The 12,860-nt window shown below is 42.0% G+C and overlaps 1 protein-coding gene across 6 annotated transcripts in view; it reads right to left on the bottom strand.

The window, feature by feature from the left end:
• The window catches only part of RAB23 (RAB23, member RAS oncogene family), a 75,127-nt gene extending 62,267 nt beyond the window's left edge, over positions 1 to 12,860 (bottom strand). For 4 of the 6 annotated variants that reach the window (XR_007401200.1, XR_003124847.3, XR_003124846.3 and 1 more), the window contains exons 1-2: positions 12,559 to 12,849; positions 3,086 to 3,301 (exon numbers count right to left, since the gene is read on the bottom strand). Coding sequence is in view for 2 of the 6 variants with exons in the window: in XM_025419132.3 (XP_025274917.1) it covers positions 3,086 to 3,240 (155 nt within the window). In the remaining 4 variants the exon portion in view is untranslated. Of the gene's footprint in view, positions 1 to 3,085; positions 3,302 to 12,558 lie in introns of all 6 variants that reach the window. The other 2 variants (XM_025419132.3, XM_025419131.3) reach the window with 2 other exon arrangements.

The following is a 12,860-nucleotide window of genomic DNA, read 5'->3' as shown; positions in this document are numbered from 1 at the left end:
CAACCAGCCATTCCCCCATCTCTCTCCCTTTTCTTGGGTCTCCCTATTCCCTGAGATACAATAATACTGAAATTAAGCCAGTTAATAACCCTACAGTGGCCTCTACGTGTTCAACTGAAAGGAAGAGCCACACATCACTCACTTTAAATCAAAAGCTAGAAATGATTAAATATAGTGAGGAAAGCATGCTGAAAGTGGAGATAAGCTGAAAGCTAGGTCCCTTGTGCCAGACAGCCAAGTTGTGAATGCAAAGGAAAAGTTCTTAAAATTAAAAGCGCTACTCCAGGGGAACCTGGCTGGCTCAGTCAATAGAGCATGTGACTCGATGTCAGGGTCTGAGTTCAAGCCCCAAGTTGGGAATAGAGATTACTTTAATAAACAAATAAATGTGCTACTCCAGTGAACACACAGATTAGAAAAGCAAAATAACCTCACTGCCGTATGGAGGAAGTTTCTGTGATCTGGATGGAAGAGAAAACCAGCCACACATTCCCTTAAACCAAAGCTTAAACCAGAGGGAAAGGTCCTAGAACTCTCCTCAATTCTATGAAAGCTGAGAGAGGTGAGGAAGCTGCAGAAGAAAAGTCTGAAGCTAGCATAGGTTGGTTCATGAAGTTAATGGAAAGATGCTGCCTCTGCAATCAAAGTACAAGGTGAAGCAGTAGGTGCTATTGTAGAAGCTATACAGGAGGTTACCCAGAAGACCTAACAAAGCGAATTAATAAAGGTGACTACACTAAACCACAGAGCTTTAGTGTGGATGAAACAGCCTTCTACTGGAAGGAGATGCTACTCGGGATGTTCGCAGCTAGACAGAAGTCTGTGCCAGGCTTCAAAGCTTCAAAGGACAGGTTGACTCCCTTGTTAGGGGCCAGTGTAGCTGGTGACTTTAAGTTGAAGCCAATGCTTATTCACCATTCTGAAAATTTTAGAGTCCTTAAGAATTATGCTAATTTACTCTGCTTGTGCTCTATTAATGGGACAGGGCCTGGATGACAGCACACCTATTTACAAGATACTTTATATTTTAAGCCCACTGTTGAGACCTACTGCTCAGAACAAAAATTCCTTCAGAATTTGACTGCTCACTGACAATGCGCTGGTCACCCAAGAGCTCTGATGGAGATGTACAATGAGATTGTTGTTTTCAGGTCTGCTAACTCAATACCCATCCTGTGACCCATGTATTAAGAAGTAATTTTCAAAAAAAGAAGTAATTTTGACTTTCAAGTCTTAGTATTTAAGAAATACACTGTGTAAAGCTATAGCTGTCACAGATGGTGATCTCTCTGATGAATGTGGGCCAAGTAAACTGAAAACTTTATAGGAAAGAGTCACCATTCTACATGCCATTAAGAACATTTGTGACTCACAGGAAGGTCAAATATCAACATCAACAAGACTTTGGAAGACAGTGATTCCACTCTCATCCATAGATGAGTTTCAAGACTTCCGTGGAGGAAGTAACTGTAGAATGGGTAGAAACAGCAAGAGAAGTGGAATTAGAAGTGGAGTCTGAAAATGTGACTGAATTGCTGCAAGCTCGTGACAAAGCTTGAACAGATGAATTATTATGAAAGTGGTTTCTTGCATGGAACCTACTCCTGGTGAAGATGCTGTGCAGACTGTTGAAATGACAATAAAGGACTTAGAATGTTAAATAAAGTTAGTTGATAAAGTAGCAGCAGGGTTTGAGAGTTTTTTTTTAAGTTTTTAATTTTAATCCCAGTATATTTATCATACAGTGATGCATTAATTTCAGGTATACAAATAGTAATTCAATAAGGTTTGAGAGAATTGACTCCAATTTTGTTTTGTTTTTTAAATATTATTTATTTATTTATTCATGAGAGACACAGAGCATGAGAGAGAGAGGCAGAGACACAGGCAGAGGGAGAAGCAGGCTCCCCATAGGGAGCCTGATGTGGGACTCGATCCCGGGTCTCCAGGATCACAACCCAGGCTGAAGGCAGCACTAAACCGCTGAGCCACCCGGGCTGCCCTGACTCCAGTTTTGAATAACGTTCTACTGTGGGTAAAATGCCATCAGATGGCATCACGTGCTATAGAGAAATCATTCCTGAAAGGTACGGTGAATCAATGAGGCAAACTTCACTGTTTTATATTTAAAAATAGCCACACCTACCCCAACCTTCAGCAACCACCACCCTGATCATCAGTCAGAAACCATCAACATTGAGGTAAGACCCTCCACCAGCAAAAAGATTAAGGCTCAGTGAAAGATCAGAGAATGATTTGTATTTCTTAGCAAATCATATTTTATTTTATTTGTATTTCTTAGCAAATCTTATTTTATTTTAAGATTTATTTATTCATGAGAGAGAGAGAGAGAGAGAGGCAGAAACACAGGTAGAGGGAGAAGCAGGCTCCGTGCAGGGAGCTCAACATGGGACTCAATTCCAGGTCTCCAGGATCACACCTGGGCTGAAGGCGGCGCTAAACCGCTAAGCCACCCGGGCTGCCCAAGAAAGTATATTTTTAAATGAAAATATGTACATCATTTTTTTTAGACTACCACAGACTTAATAGACTACAGTATAATGTAAACATAACTTTTACATGTACTGGGAAACCAAAAAATTCATTTGACTCACTTTATTGCAGTGGTCTGGAACTGAACCTACAAAATCTCCAAGTTGTGCTTGTAGTGGACAGAAATCTCATTAGAGTCAAGCATTGGTTTGTGGTTAAGAAGTATGTGAGATGCCACCAATATATATAAAACAGATAAACAGGAGATAGAAAGGGTCAGGAGGAGAGTATAAAAAAGGGGGAAATGATGAGGGGAAAACAGATGAAAGGCAAGAAAAAGACAGAAGGATAAAGATACACACAGGAATATGTTAACTAACTAGAATTTAAATAAAAACTTAAAACATTAAAGAGAAAAGAAAAAAAAGACAAACACAGGAATGAGTATTTGAAAACCACCACCAACTGATCCATTAGCCACGGCCACCTGACTCCTAACCTTGGACTATACTGTAATTAGAATTATTCCAATGAAAGCCTGGGATACAGTTCAGAAATCAAAACTGAAGGGATAAAATGGCCAAGTACATACTGGATTTGTCGCTCCAAAAAATCAACTCCAATGGTTTTCTTGTAGTCTTTTGTAAAAATGCCTTTGCAATATCGCTGTATCATACTTGATTTTCCAACTGCTCCATTCCCTACAACCACCATCTTGATGGCCACTTCCATATCTTCCTCCAACATTTTTGCAGTTGAAAAGGTTTCTGAACCAACTTTAATTCCAGGTGATCAGATCTTCTCAAATCTGTAGTTTAAAATGAAATGATTTTTCATAAAATAAAAAGTATATAAAATATTATAATTTTAAAGATTTATCTATTTATTTGAGCAAGAAGAGAATACATGAGCAAGGGGCAAGGGGAGGGATAGAGGGATAGGGAGGGAATCTCAAGCAAACTCCCAGCTGAGGGCATAGCGTGACATGGAGCTGTATTCCACAGCGCCAAGATCATGACCTGAGCCAAAACCAAGAGCCAGACACTTAAATGACTGAGCCACCCAGGAACCCCAAAAATTGTACAAAATAAATTATAATGTTTTATGAAGAAATAATTATATTGCAAGAATTTGTCTCCATGATGGAGGTCCTCTTACCACCCTGTTTAGATCATGTAAATTCTTTTTTTTTTTTTAAGATTTATTTACTATTTATTCATGAAAGACACACACACACATACAGCGAGAGAGAGAGAGAGAGAGAGAGAGAGGCAGAGACACAGGCAGAGGGAGAAGCAGGCTCCATGCAGAGAGCAGGACGCAGGACTCAATCCCAGGTCTCCAGGATCACACCCTGGGCTGAAGGCGGCGCTAAACCACTGAGCCCACCCAGGGATCCCAACATGTAAATTCTTCTAAAGAAGGAACAAGAACATCATTCATTTTTGAAGCCTGAAAAATAGCACAATGTATGACATCCAGATATTAATAAATGTGTAGTTGTATAGTTCTACCTTTTAATGAGACTAAGACTGGGGTGTTAGAATTGAGGTCTAATACAGCTGCCACTTACTAGTTCTGCAATTTTAGTGAAGTTGCTGGCTAGCCTCTTTATGCTTCAGTTTACTAAAGGATATTTACCTCAAAAGATTGTTAATCAGTGGTACATATAAAAAGCACTTAGCAAAGGGACACCTGGGTGGCTGAGCTGTTTAGCGCCTGCCTTTGGCCCAGGCCATGATCCTGGGGTCCCAGGATGGGATGAATCCCACATCAGGCTCCCTGCAGGGAGCCTGCTTCTCCCTCTGCCTGTGTCTCTGCCTCTCTCCCTCTCCTTCTGTGTGTGTGTGTGTGTGTGTGTGTGTGTGTCTCATGAATAAATAAATAAAATCTTTAAAAAGAAAAAAAGCACACTTAGCATAGGGAAAACTAAGCTTTCAAAAAATGGTAGTTTCGTTCTACACAATGTAATAAATCCTCCACAGTTACCACCATATGGGCAACAAATACAAAATCTAAGGAAACTGCCTTTTCAACCTCACAGGTAATAATTAATATCCCTAGAAAAATACCCCAAAGAAAGACTTACATAATAATACACAACTGTATGACAGCATTGGACTTTTACAGTGCTTTACTGTTCAGGTTACAATGACTCCTTTATAAATAATCTTATACCATACGTTCTTTCTTTAGTTTCAGACTAGTTACAGTTATTCATATAATTAAAGTAATGCAATGTGTACTGCTTGCATTTTAGATTGAAAAGAACAAAGTCAATTTCTTCATATTTCTTAGAAAATTACTAGTTAAGTTCCTGACTACTATTATATGTTATAATATTATATTTCAACTCCCTTAACTGAAAAACCCATCTAAACAACCACTACACAAAACAAGTCTGAAACATGAAGAACATTCCTTCCTGCTCCCCGTGGAGTCTCAGTAATTGTCCTTAGTGCTTCACAAACTTGCACAATCATAAGAATCATCTAGGAAGATTTGTTAAAGTATAGGTTCTAGGTCTCCACCTCAAACATAACTAAATGATGTATTAAAAAAAGTAGAATATCAGAATGACAAGAAGAATGTGATAGAATAAAAAATACAGGTAAATACAATAGATTTCTCTTGAGTGTTCTAAATTATGTTGGACTCAAACACAATAGTATGGTTTTCAATATGTGTAGAGAAAATATTTAGCATAATTAATTATAAATGGGAGAGAATAAAGGAATGTAAAGAGAATAAGATTTTAAGATTTTATTTGAGAGAGAGAGAGTACATGCGTTGAGGGGGGGAGGGTTAGAGGGAGAAGCAGACTCCCCGCTGAGCAGGGAGCCCAATGTGGGTCTCAATCCTGGGATTCCAAGATCACGATCTGAGCCAAAGGCAGACGCTTAACCGACTGAGCCACCCAGGTGCCCCAAGAGAGGAAAGATTTCTATGCTTCACTTATACTGATAAAACGCTGTCACCAAGAGACTGTGATAAATTACATATATGTAGTGTATGTAGTATAATACCTAGAGCAAACACTAAAGAAGGTACACAAAGAGATAGATTCAAAAACACTATAATAAGGGCACCTGGGGATCCCTGGGTGGCGCAGAGGTTTACTGCCTGCCTTTGGCCCAGGGCGCGATCCTGGAGACCCGGGATCGAATCCCACGTCGGGCTCCCGGTGCACGGAGCCTGCTTCTCCTCTGCCTGTGTCTCTGCCTCTCCCTCTCTCTCTCTCTGTGTGACTATCATAAATTTAAAAAAAAAAAAAGGGGCACCTGGTGGCTCAGTTATGAGCATCCGCTTTTGGCTCAGGTCATGATCTTAGGGCCCTGAGATCCAGCCCCACATCAAGCTCCCTGCTCAGCAGGCCGTCTACTTCTCCACCGACCCTTCCCCTCCACTCCTGCTCTCTCATGCTCTCTATTTCTCAATATGAATAAACTTAAAAATCTAACAAAAACCCAAAACACTACAATAAAACAAAATGAAAGTCTAATAACACAATAAAACTACCAGAATCTAACTGGCATTTATATAACTGTGCATACAACTGCATAATTTACTTTTTTCTTTCAAAGATTTTATTTATTTATTGAGAGGGAGAGAAAGAGTGCGACCAGGGGAGGGGAAAAAAGGAAGAAAGAATCTCAATCAGACTCTGCTCAGAGCCTATCTTGGGGCTTGATCTCATGACTTTGAGATGATGACCTTTGCCAAAATCAAGAGTCAGACACTCAACTGACTGAGCCATCCAGGCGCTCCAGAATATACTTCTTTTAAGTACCCACTAAATATATACCAAGATAAAACAGATTCTAGGCCATAAGACAAACCTCATCAAACAAAATAATGGGACCATAATGCAATCAAACTAGAAATCAGTAATAGAAAGATAACAGGAAAATCTACAAATATTTGCAAACTAAAAACACAGACTTCTAAAGAACTGGTGGGCCAAAGAAAAACTCAAAAGACATTTTCTTAAAAAACAAAATTGAATTAAATGAAAATAAGAAATGTGAAAATTTGTGGAACATAGCTAATGTAGTGCTAAGAGTGAAAATTTATAGTATTAAATGTTTACCTTAGAAAAGAAGGGAAGTCTCAAAATCAATAATTTAAGCCCTCACCTCAAGAAACTAGAAAAAGAACAAAATAAACCCAAAGCAAAGGATAGAAATCATGTAAGTATGCAGAAATCACTGAAATTAAAAACAGAAAAATAGGAAAAATTACACAAAAAAATTCTTTCAAAATCAATAAAATTGACAGAAAAAAAGAGAGGATGCAAATTACCAATATTAGGAATAAATTAAGGAATGTCACTCTGTACTCTGCAGACTCAAAAGGATAATGTAACAAACAACTCTACACACATAAATTTGACAATTTAGGGAAAGTTAAGCGTCCGACTCTTGATTTCAGCTCAGGTCATGATCTAGGGGTTGTGAGATTGAGCTTCACCTAAGATTCTCTCTCTTGGGATCCCTGGGTGGCGCAGTGGTTTGGCGTCTGCCTTTGGCCCAGGGCGCGATCCTGGAGACCCGGGATCAAATCCCACGTCGGGCTCCCAGTGCATGGAGCCTGCTTCTCCCTCTGCCTGTGTCTCTGCCTCTCTCTCTCTCTCTCTCTCTCTGTGACTATTGTAAATTAAAAAAAATAAAAATAAAAATAAAAATAAAATAAAAAAAGATTCTCTCTGTCCCTCTGCCCTTCCCCTCGTTTAAAAAAACTGACCGATGAAATGGACAAATTCCTTGAACAGCACTATCACAACTCACTCAATATGAAACGGATAATTTGAATAGCCCTATAACTGTAAGGAAATTGAATTTGTAACTTAAAAACTCAAAGAAAAATCTCCAGGTTCAGGTGATTTCACTGGGGAATTTTACTAAACTTTTCAAGCATTGACAGCAGTGATATACAATCTCTTCCAGAATACAGAAGAGAAAGGAATATTTCCCAACCTATTTTATAAAGCCATTATTATTCTGATACCAACACCACACAAAAGCAGTACAAAAAAGAAAACTGGACAAAGGCACACAGAAGTCCTCAACAAAATATTAGAGTATCAAATCGAGGAACATATAATAAGAATAGCCAGGACAAAGTGGGCTTTATTCAGGGAATGCAAGGCTTCAATACTCAAAAACTAATCAGTGTAATCTACCAAATTAACAAAGTAAAAAAGAAAACCTCATCACCATATCAACTGAAACAGAGGAAACATAAGAAAATTCAACGTCCATTTGTCAGAAAAATAGTCAGCAAACTAGAAACAGAAGACGACTCCTTCAGACTAATACAGGTCATCTATTAAAAAACTCTTCAGGGAAACCCGGCTCAGTGGTAGAGCATCTGCCTTTGGCTCAGGTCGTGATCCTGGGTCCTGGGATAAAGTCCCACATCAGGCTCCCCACAGGGAGCCTGCTTCTTCCTCTATGTCCCTGCCTCTTTCTGTGTCTCTCATGAATAAATAAATAAAATTAAATTAAAAACCTCTACAGCTAACATCATACTTATCTCTGAAAGCCTGATTGCTTTTTTCGAAGTAAACTCTACCCACAACATGGGGGTCAAACTCATGACCCCAAGACCAAGAGTCCCATGCTCTCCTGACTGAACCAGCAAGGCACCCCTGAAAGCCTGACTGCTTTTACCCTTAGACTGAGAACAAGGTAAGTATGTTCACTCTCACTATTCCTATTTATCATACTCAAAGTCCTAGGCGGGGGTAACAGGTGACAAATAAATAAATAAATAAATAAAACACAGATTAGGGGAAAAGTAAATAAAAACATCTCTATTCACAAATTACATGAATGTCTTTACAAAAAACTCCAAGGAATTAAAAAAAATCCTAGAACTAATAAATGAGTTTAACAAGGACACTGGATACAAGGCAAAACACAACAGTGAATTGTATTTCTATATCCTAACACTGTACGATTTCAAACCAAAGCTTGTATTTGTTTAAGTAATCTCTACACCCAATGTGGGGCTGGAACTCACAACCCTGAGATCAAGAACTGCATGCTCTTCTAAATGAGCCAGCCAGGTGCCCCTGAAACCAAAATGTTTATGTGACATTTATAAAAGTTCCCCCCAAATTAAATACTTTGGTGTAAATTTAATAAAACATGTACAGGATCTGTATGCTGAAAACTACAAAACACTAATGAAACAAAGAACTAAATAAATGAAAAGATGTGCCATGTTCACAGACTGGAGGACTCAAAGTAAAAACAGCCTTCTCCCCAAACTGATCCATGGTTTAATTCAGTTCCAAAGCACCAGCAGAACTTTTTGTAGTTGAGATAAGCTGATTCTAAATGTTATATGGAAAGGCAGATAAACTAGAATAGCTAACACAATTTTGAAAAAAGAATAAAATTGGAGGAAATCATACTAGCCAATTTTAAGACACCATAAAGCTATACTAATTGAGAGAGTGTGATACTGGTAAAGAGAAAGATATATAAATCAATAGAACAGAACAGAGGGCCCAAAAATAGACTGACATGAATTCAGCCAATTGATTTTTGACAAAGGTGCAAAAACAATTCAATGGAGAAAAGTCTTTTCAACAAATGGTGATGGAAAATTGGACATTCAGATGTAGACAAGCATTTACCTAAACCTCACACCAAATGCAAATAATTTTAAATGGATCATACATCTAAATGTAGAACTATTCAGGCCCTTGATGGCTCAGTCGGTAGAATTTGCAACTCTTGATCTAGGGGTTTTGAGTTCAGGCCTCATGTTGGGTGTAGAGATTATTTAAAATCTCAGGGGCACCTGGGTGTCTCAGTAGGTTAACCATCTGTCTTCAGGTCAGGTAATGATCTCAGCGTCCTGGGATCAAGCCCCATGTCAGGCTCCCTGCTCAGCAGGGAGTCTGCCCCCCACCCAATAAATAAATAAAATCTTTAGAAAATAAAATAAAATCTTTAATAAAAAATTTAAAAATAAAAGTAAAACCATGGGGATCCCTGGGTGGCTCAGTGGTTTAGCGCCTGCCTTCCGCCCAGGGCCTGATCCTGAAGTCCCAGGATCAAATCCCACATCGGGCTCCCCGCATGGAGCCTGCTTCTCCCTCTGCCTATGTCTCTGCCTCTCTGTGTGTCTCTCATGAATAAATAAATAAAATCTTAAAAAAAAAAAAAAAAAAAGCCAGACACCCTCTAACAAAGGCTCTACCATTTACATATTAAAAAAAAATAAAAGTAAAACCATTATTTTTAGAAGAAATCTTTTAGAAGGTGAAAATGTTGACCTGGGGTTAGGTAGAGTTCTTAGACATCATACCAAAAATTTCCACAAAAGGAAAAATCGATAAATTAGACTTCACAAAAATTAAGAACATTTGCCTTGTGGACAATACTGTTAAAAGAATGAAAGACAAGCTACAGACTGTGAGAAAACATTTGCAAAGCACATATCTACCAAATAACTTGTTTCCAGAACATATAAAGAACCCTCAAAACTCACCACAAGAAAGCAAACCTTACCCATTTGAGAAATGGACAATACTCTTGCCTAGGTTCTCATCAAAGATTATATATGTCAAATACACACATGAAAAGATCTTCAAAATCATTAGTCATTAGTTAAAGACACAATAAACCATGGGATACCACTACATGCCTATTAGAATGGCTAAATTTAAAATTACTGAAAATACCAAGTGCTTAGGAGGATGTGGAACAACTAGTACCCTTACATGGTACTTGTAAAAATGCAAAATGATACAGCCACTCTGGAAACCAGCATGACAGTTTCTTATAAAGTTCAACATCCTTTATATGACCCTGCAATCCCACTCCTAGTAACACCCTACAGAAATGAACACTTATGTTCACACAAAAACCTGTACACAAGGGATGCCTGGGTGGCTCAGCGGTTGGGTGGCTGCCTTCAGCTCAGGTCATGATCCCAAGACCCGGGAACAAGTGCCGCATTAGGCTCCTGCAAAGAGCCTGCTTCTCCCTCCGCCTGTGTCTCTGCCCCCCCCCCCCTCTCTCTCTCTCTCTCTCTCTCTCTGTGTGTCTCTCATGAATAAATAAATAAATATTTTAAAAAACAAAAAACCTGTACATGAATGTTTATAACAGCTCTATTTAAAATCACCAAGAATTAAAAAATAAATAAATAAATAAAATAAAATCACCAAGAATTGTAAACACTCCAAATGCCCTTCAGTGGGTGGATGTATAAACAAACTGTAGCACATCCACCTAATGGAACACTACTTAGCAATGAAAAAAGAAGAAACTGTTGATACAGGCAACAACTTTGAAGAATCTCAGAGGCTTTAAGCTGAGTGAGAGAAGACAGCATCAAAAGGTTACAATATCTGGGATGCCTGGGTGGCTAAGGGGTTAAGAGTCTGCCTTCCAGCCCAGGGCCTGATCCTGGAGACCTGCCATGGAGTCTCAGGTCAGGCTCCCTGCATGGAGCCTCCTTCTCCCTCTGCCTATGTCTCTGCCCACCCCCCTCTCTCTGTCTCTCATGAATAAATAAAATCTTTTTAAAAAAGGTTACATATTGTATGATTCTACTTATATGACACCTGGAAAAGTTTAGTAATTGCCAGGGGTTAGGGGTAAGAGGAAGGATATAAAAGGATAGCATGAATAGGGATGGGGTGGTGGTGGTAAGAACTGTTCTGTGTCCTGACATGGTGACTGCATTCATCTAAAATTCATAGAACCGCGCGCACTCCTTAAAAAGTCAATTTTTATTGTACAATCTTAAAACTATATTTTAAAGAAGTAGAATCAGATTTTAACACAGGCAGTCTGACTCCTGTGATGATCAGCTCCTACTACTCCGTAGATGTAAAGCACTATAGCAAAACAGTTAAGTTCTTTGAAAATAATCCTGACGGGGATCCCCGGGTGGCTCAGCAGTTTAGCGCCTGACATTGGCTCAGGGCGTGATCCTGGACACCCGGGATCGAGTCCCACGTCGGGCTCCCTGCACGGAGCCTGCTTCTCCCTCTGCCTGTGCCTCTGCTTCTCTCTGTCTCTCTCTCTCTCATGAATAAATAATAAATAAATCTTAAAAAAAAAAAAGAGAGAGAGAGAAAATAATTCCGAGAATAAATAAAAAGCGGACAATAATGCTTTACATAAATCCTCTTCTCTAAATACTGTTTTCCCCAAATTTAAAGATTTTCCCAGCCAATGCAGTCTAATCATAGTAGAAAGGGACGGGATGAGCTAAGTCACTGATCAAAAGAGTTGTGTTTTGTTTTTGCTTTAGTTTTCTTTTTTTTTTTTTTTTTGTTTCCCCATCTCGGGCTGTACTGAGCACAGGTACGGTTGTGTTTATAAACACTGAAGAACTTGTAGGGTTCAAGGAGATGGCGCAGAAAATACGAGGAGTTCTATAAACCCGAGAGGTGGAGGGCCGGGTCAGACTTTCCGGGCACTCCCGAAAGCGAAGTCCGCGCTCCTCGCACGCCCGCCGGGGCCTAGGGCCCCTCGGTCCCGGCCTAGGGACGCCGCGCAGCCCGGCTCATTCATAGCCCAGCGGTCTCCGAGGGCGGGGCGCCGCCGGTGAGGAGGGCGGCTCGGGAGCCGGGCAGAGCCGGGCGCTCTCCCGCGCGGCCCACTTCACCCGGCTCTTGACCCCCCGGGCTGGGGAGACTCTCGCCCGGCCTGGGTCGCCCCCTCCCCGGCGGCCGCGGGGCCAAGGGCAGAAGCCGGCTGCTCCCAGGGGCTGGAGGCCGGCGCCTCGCCCCCGCCCCGCCCCGCCGCGCCCCACGGGGCACACCCGGGAGCCCACACGCGGGAGCCCCGGGAGCCCCGGGCCGCCGGGCAGGCAGCCTGGACGCGGCGGCCAGCGGCGGCGGAGCGGGGTCTCGGCGGCCGGGCCCGGGGGATGGGCGCCCGGGCCTGGAGGCCCCTGCCCCCCACGCCCCTCCACAGTGCCCGGACCCCGGCGGGAGGCGGGCCCTTCCCCAGCGGGGCCGGGGGAGCGCCCCGCCGCTGCGGAGGGCGAGCCAGAGCCGCGCCGCCGCCCGGACCGCGAGCCGCTACTCACCGTCCCCCGCCGGCCGCGGACCCGCCGGGCGCCGCCGGCTCCTCCTGGTCGCGGCGCAACCGCCGCCGCCGCCGCCGCCGCCGCCGCCCACCGCGCCAGCTCCCTCGGCGGGGCCGCCTGGCGGGCTCGCGCCCTCCTTCTCCCTTTTAAGAATGACTACGATTTTTTTAAACGAACTTTTTTGGCGGCCGGGGCTCGGGAGCAGCGTCTCGGCGGCAACTCCGGCGAGGACGGTTGGGCGCGGGAGCCTCGCCTCGCCTCGTCCGTGGACGCGCCGCTCTGCGGAGCATGCGCCGGGCTCG

Source organism: Canis lupus, chromosome 12 (genome assembly GCF_003254725.2).
Source record: "Canis lupus dingo isolate Sandy chromosome 12, ASM325472v2, whole genome shotgun sequence".
NCBI lineage: Eukaryota > Metazoa > Chordata > Mammalia > Carnivora > Canidae > Canis > Canis lupus.
Note: the sequence above shows the minus strand (reverse complement) of the source record. Positions and strands in the feature narration are given on the sequence as shown.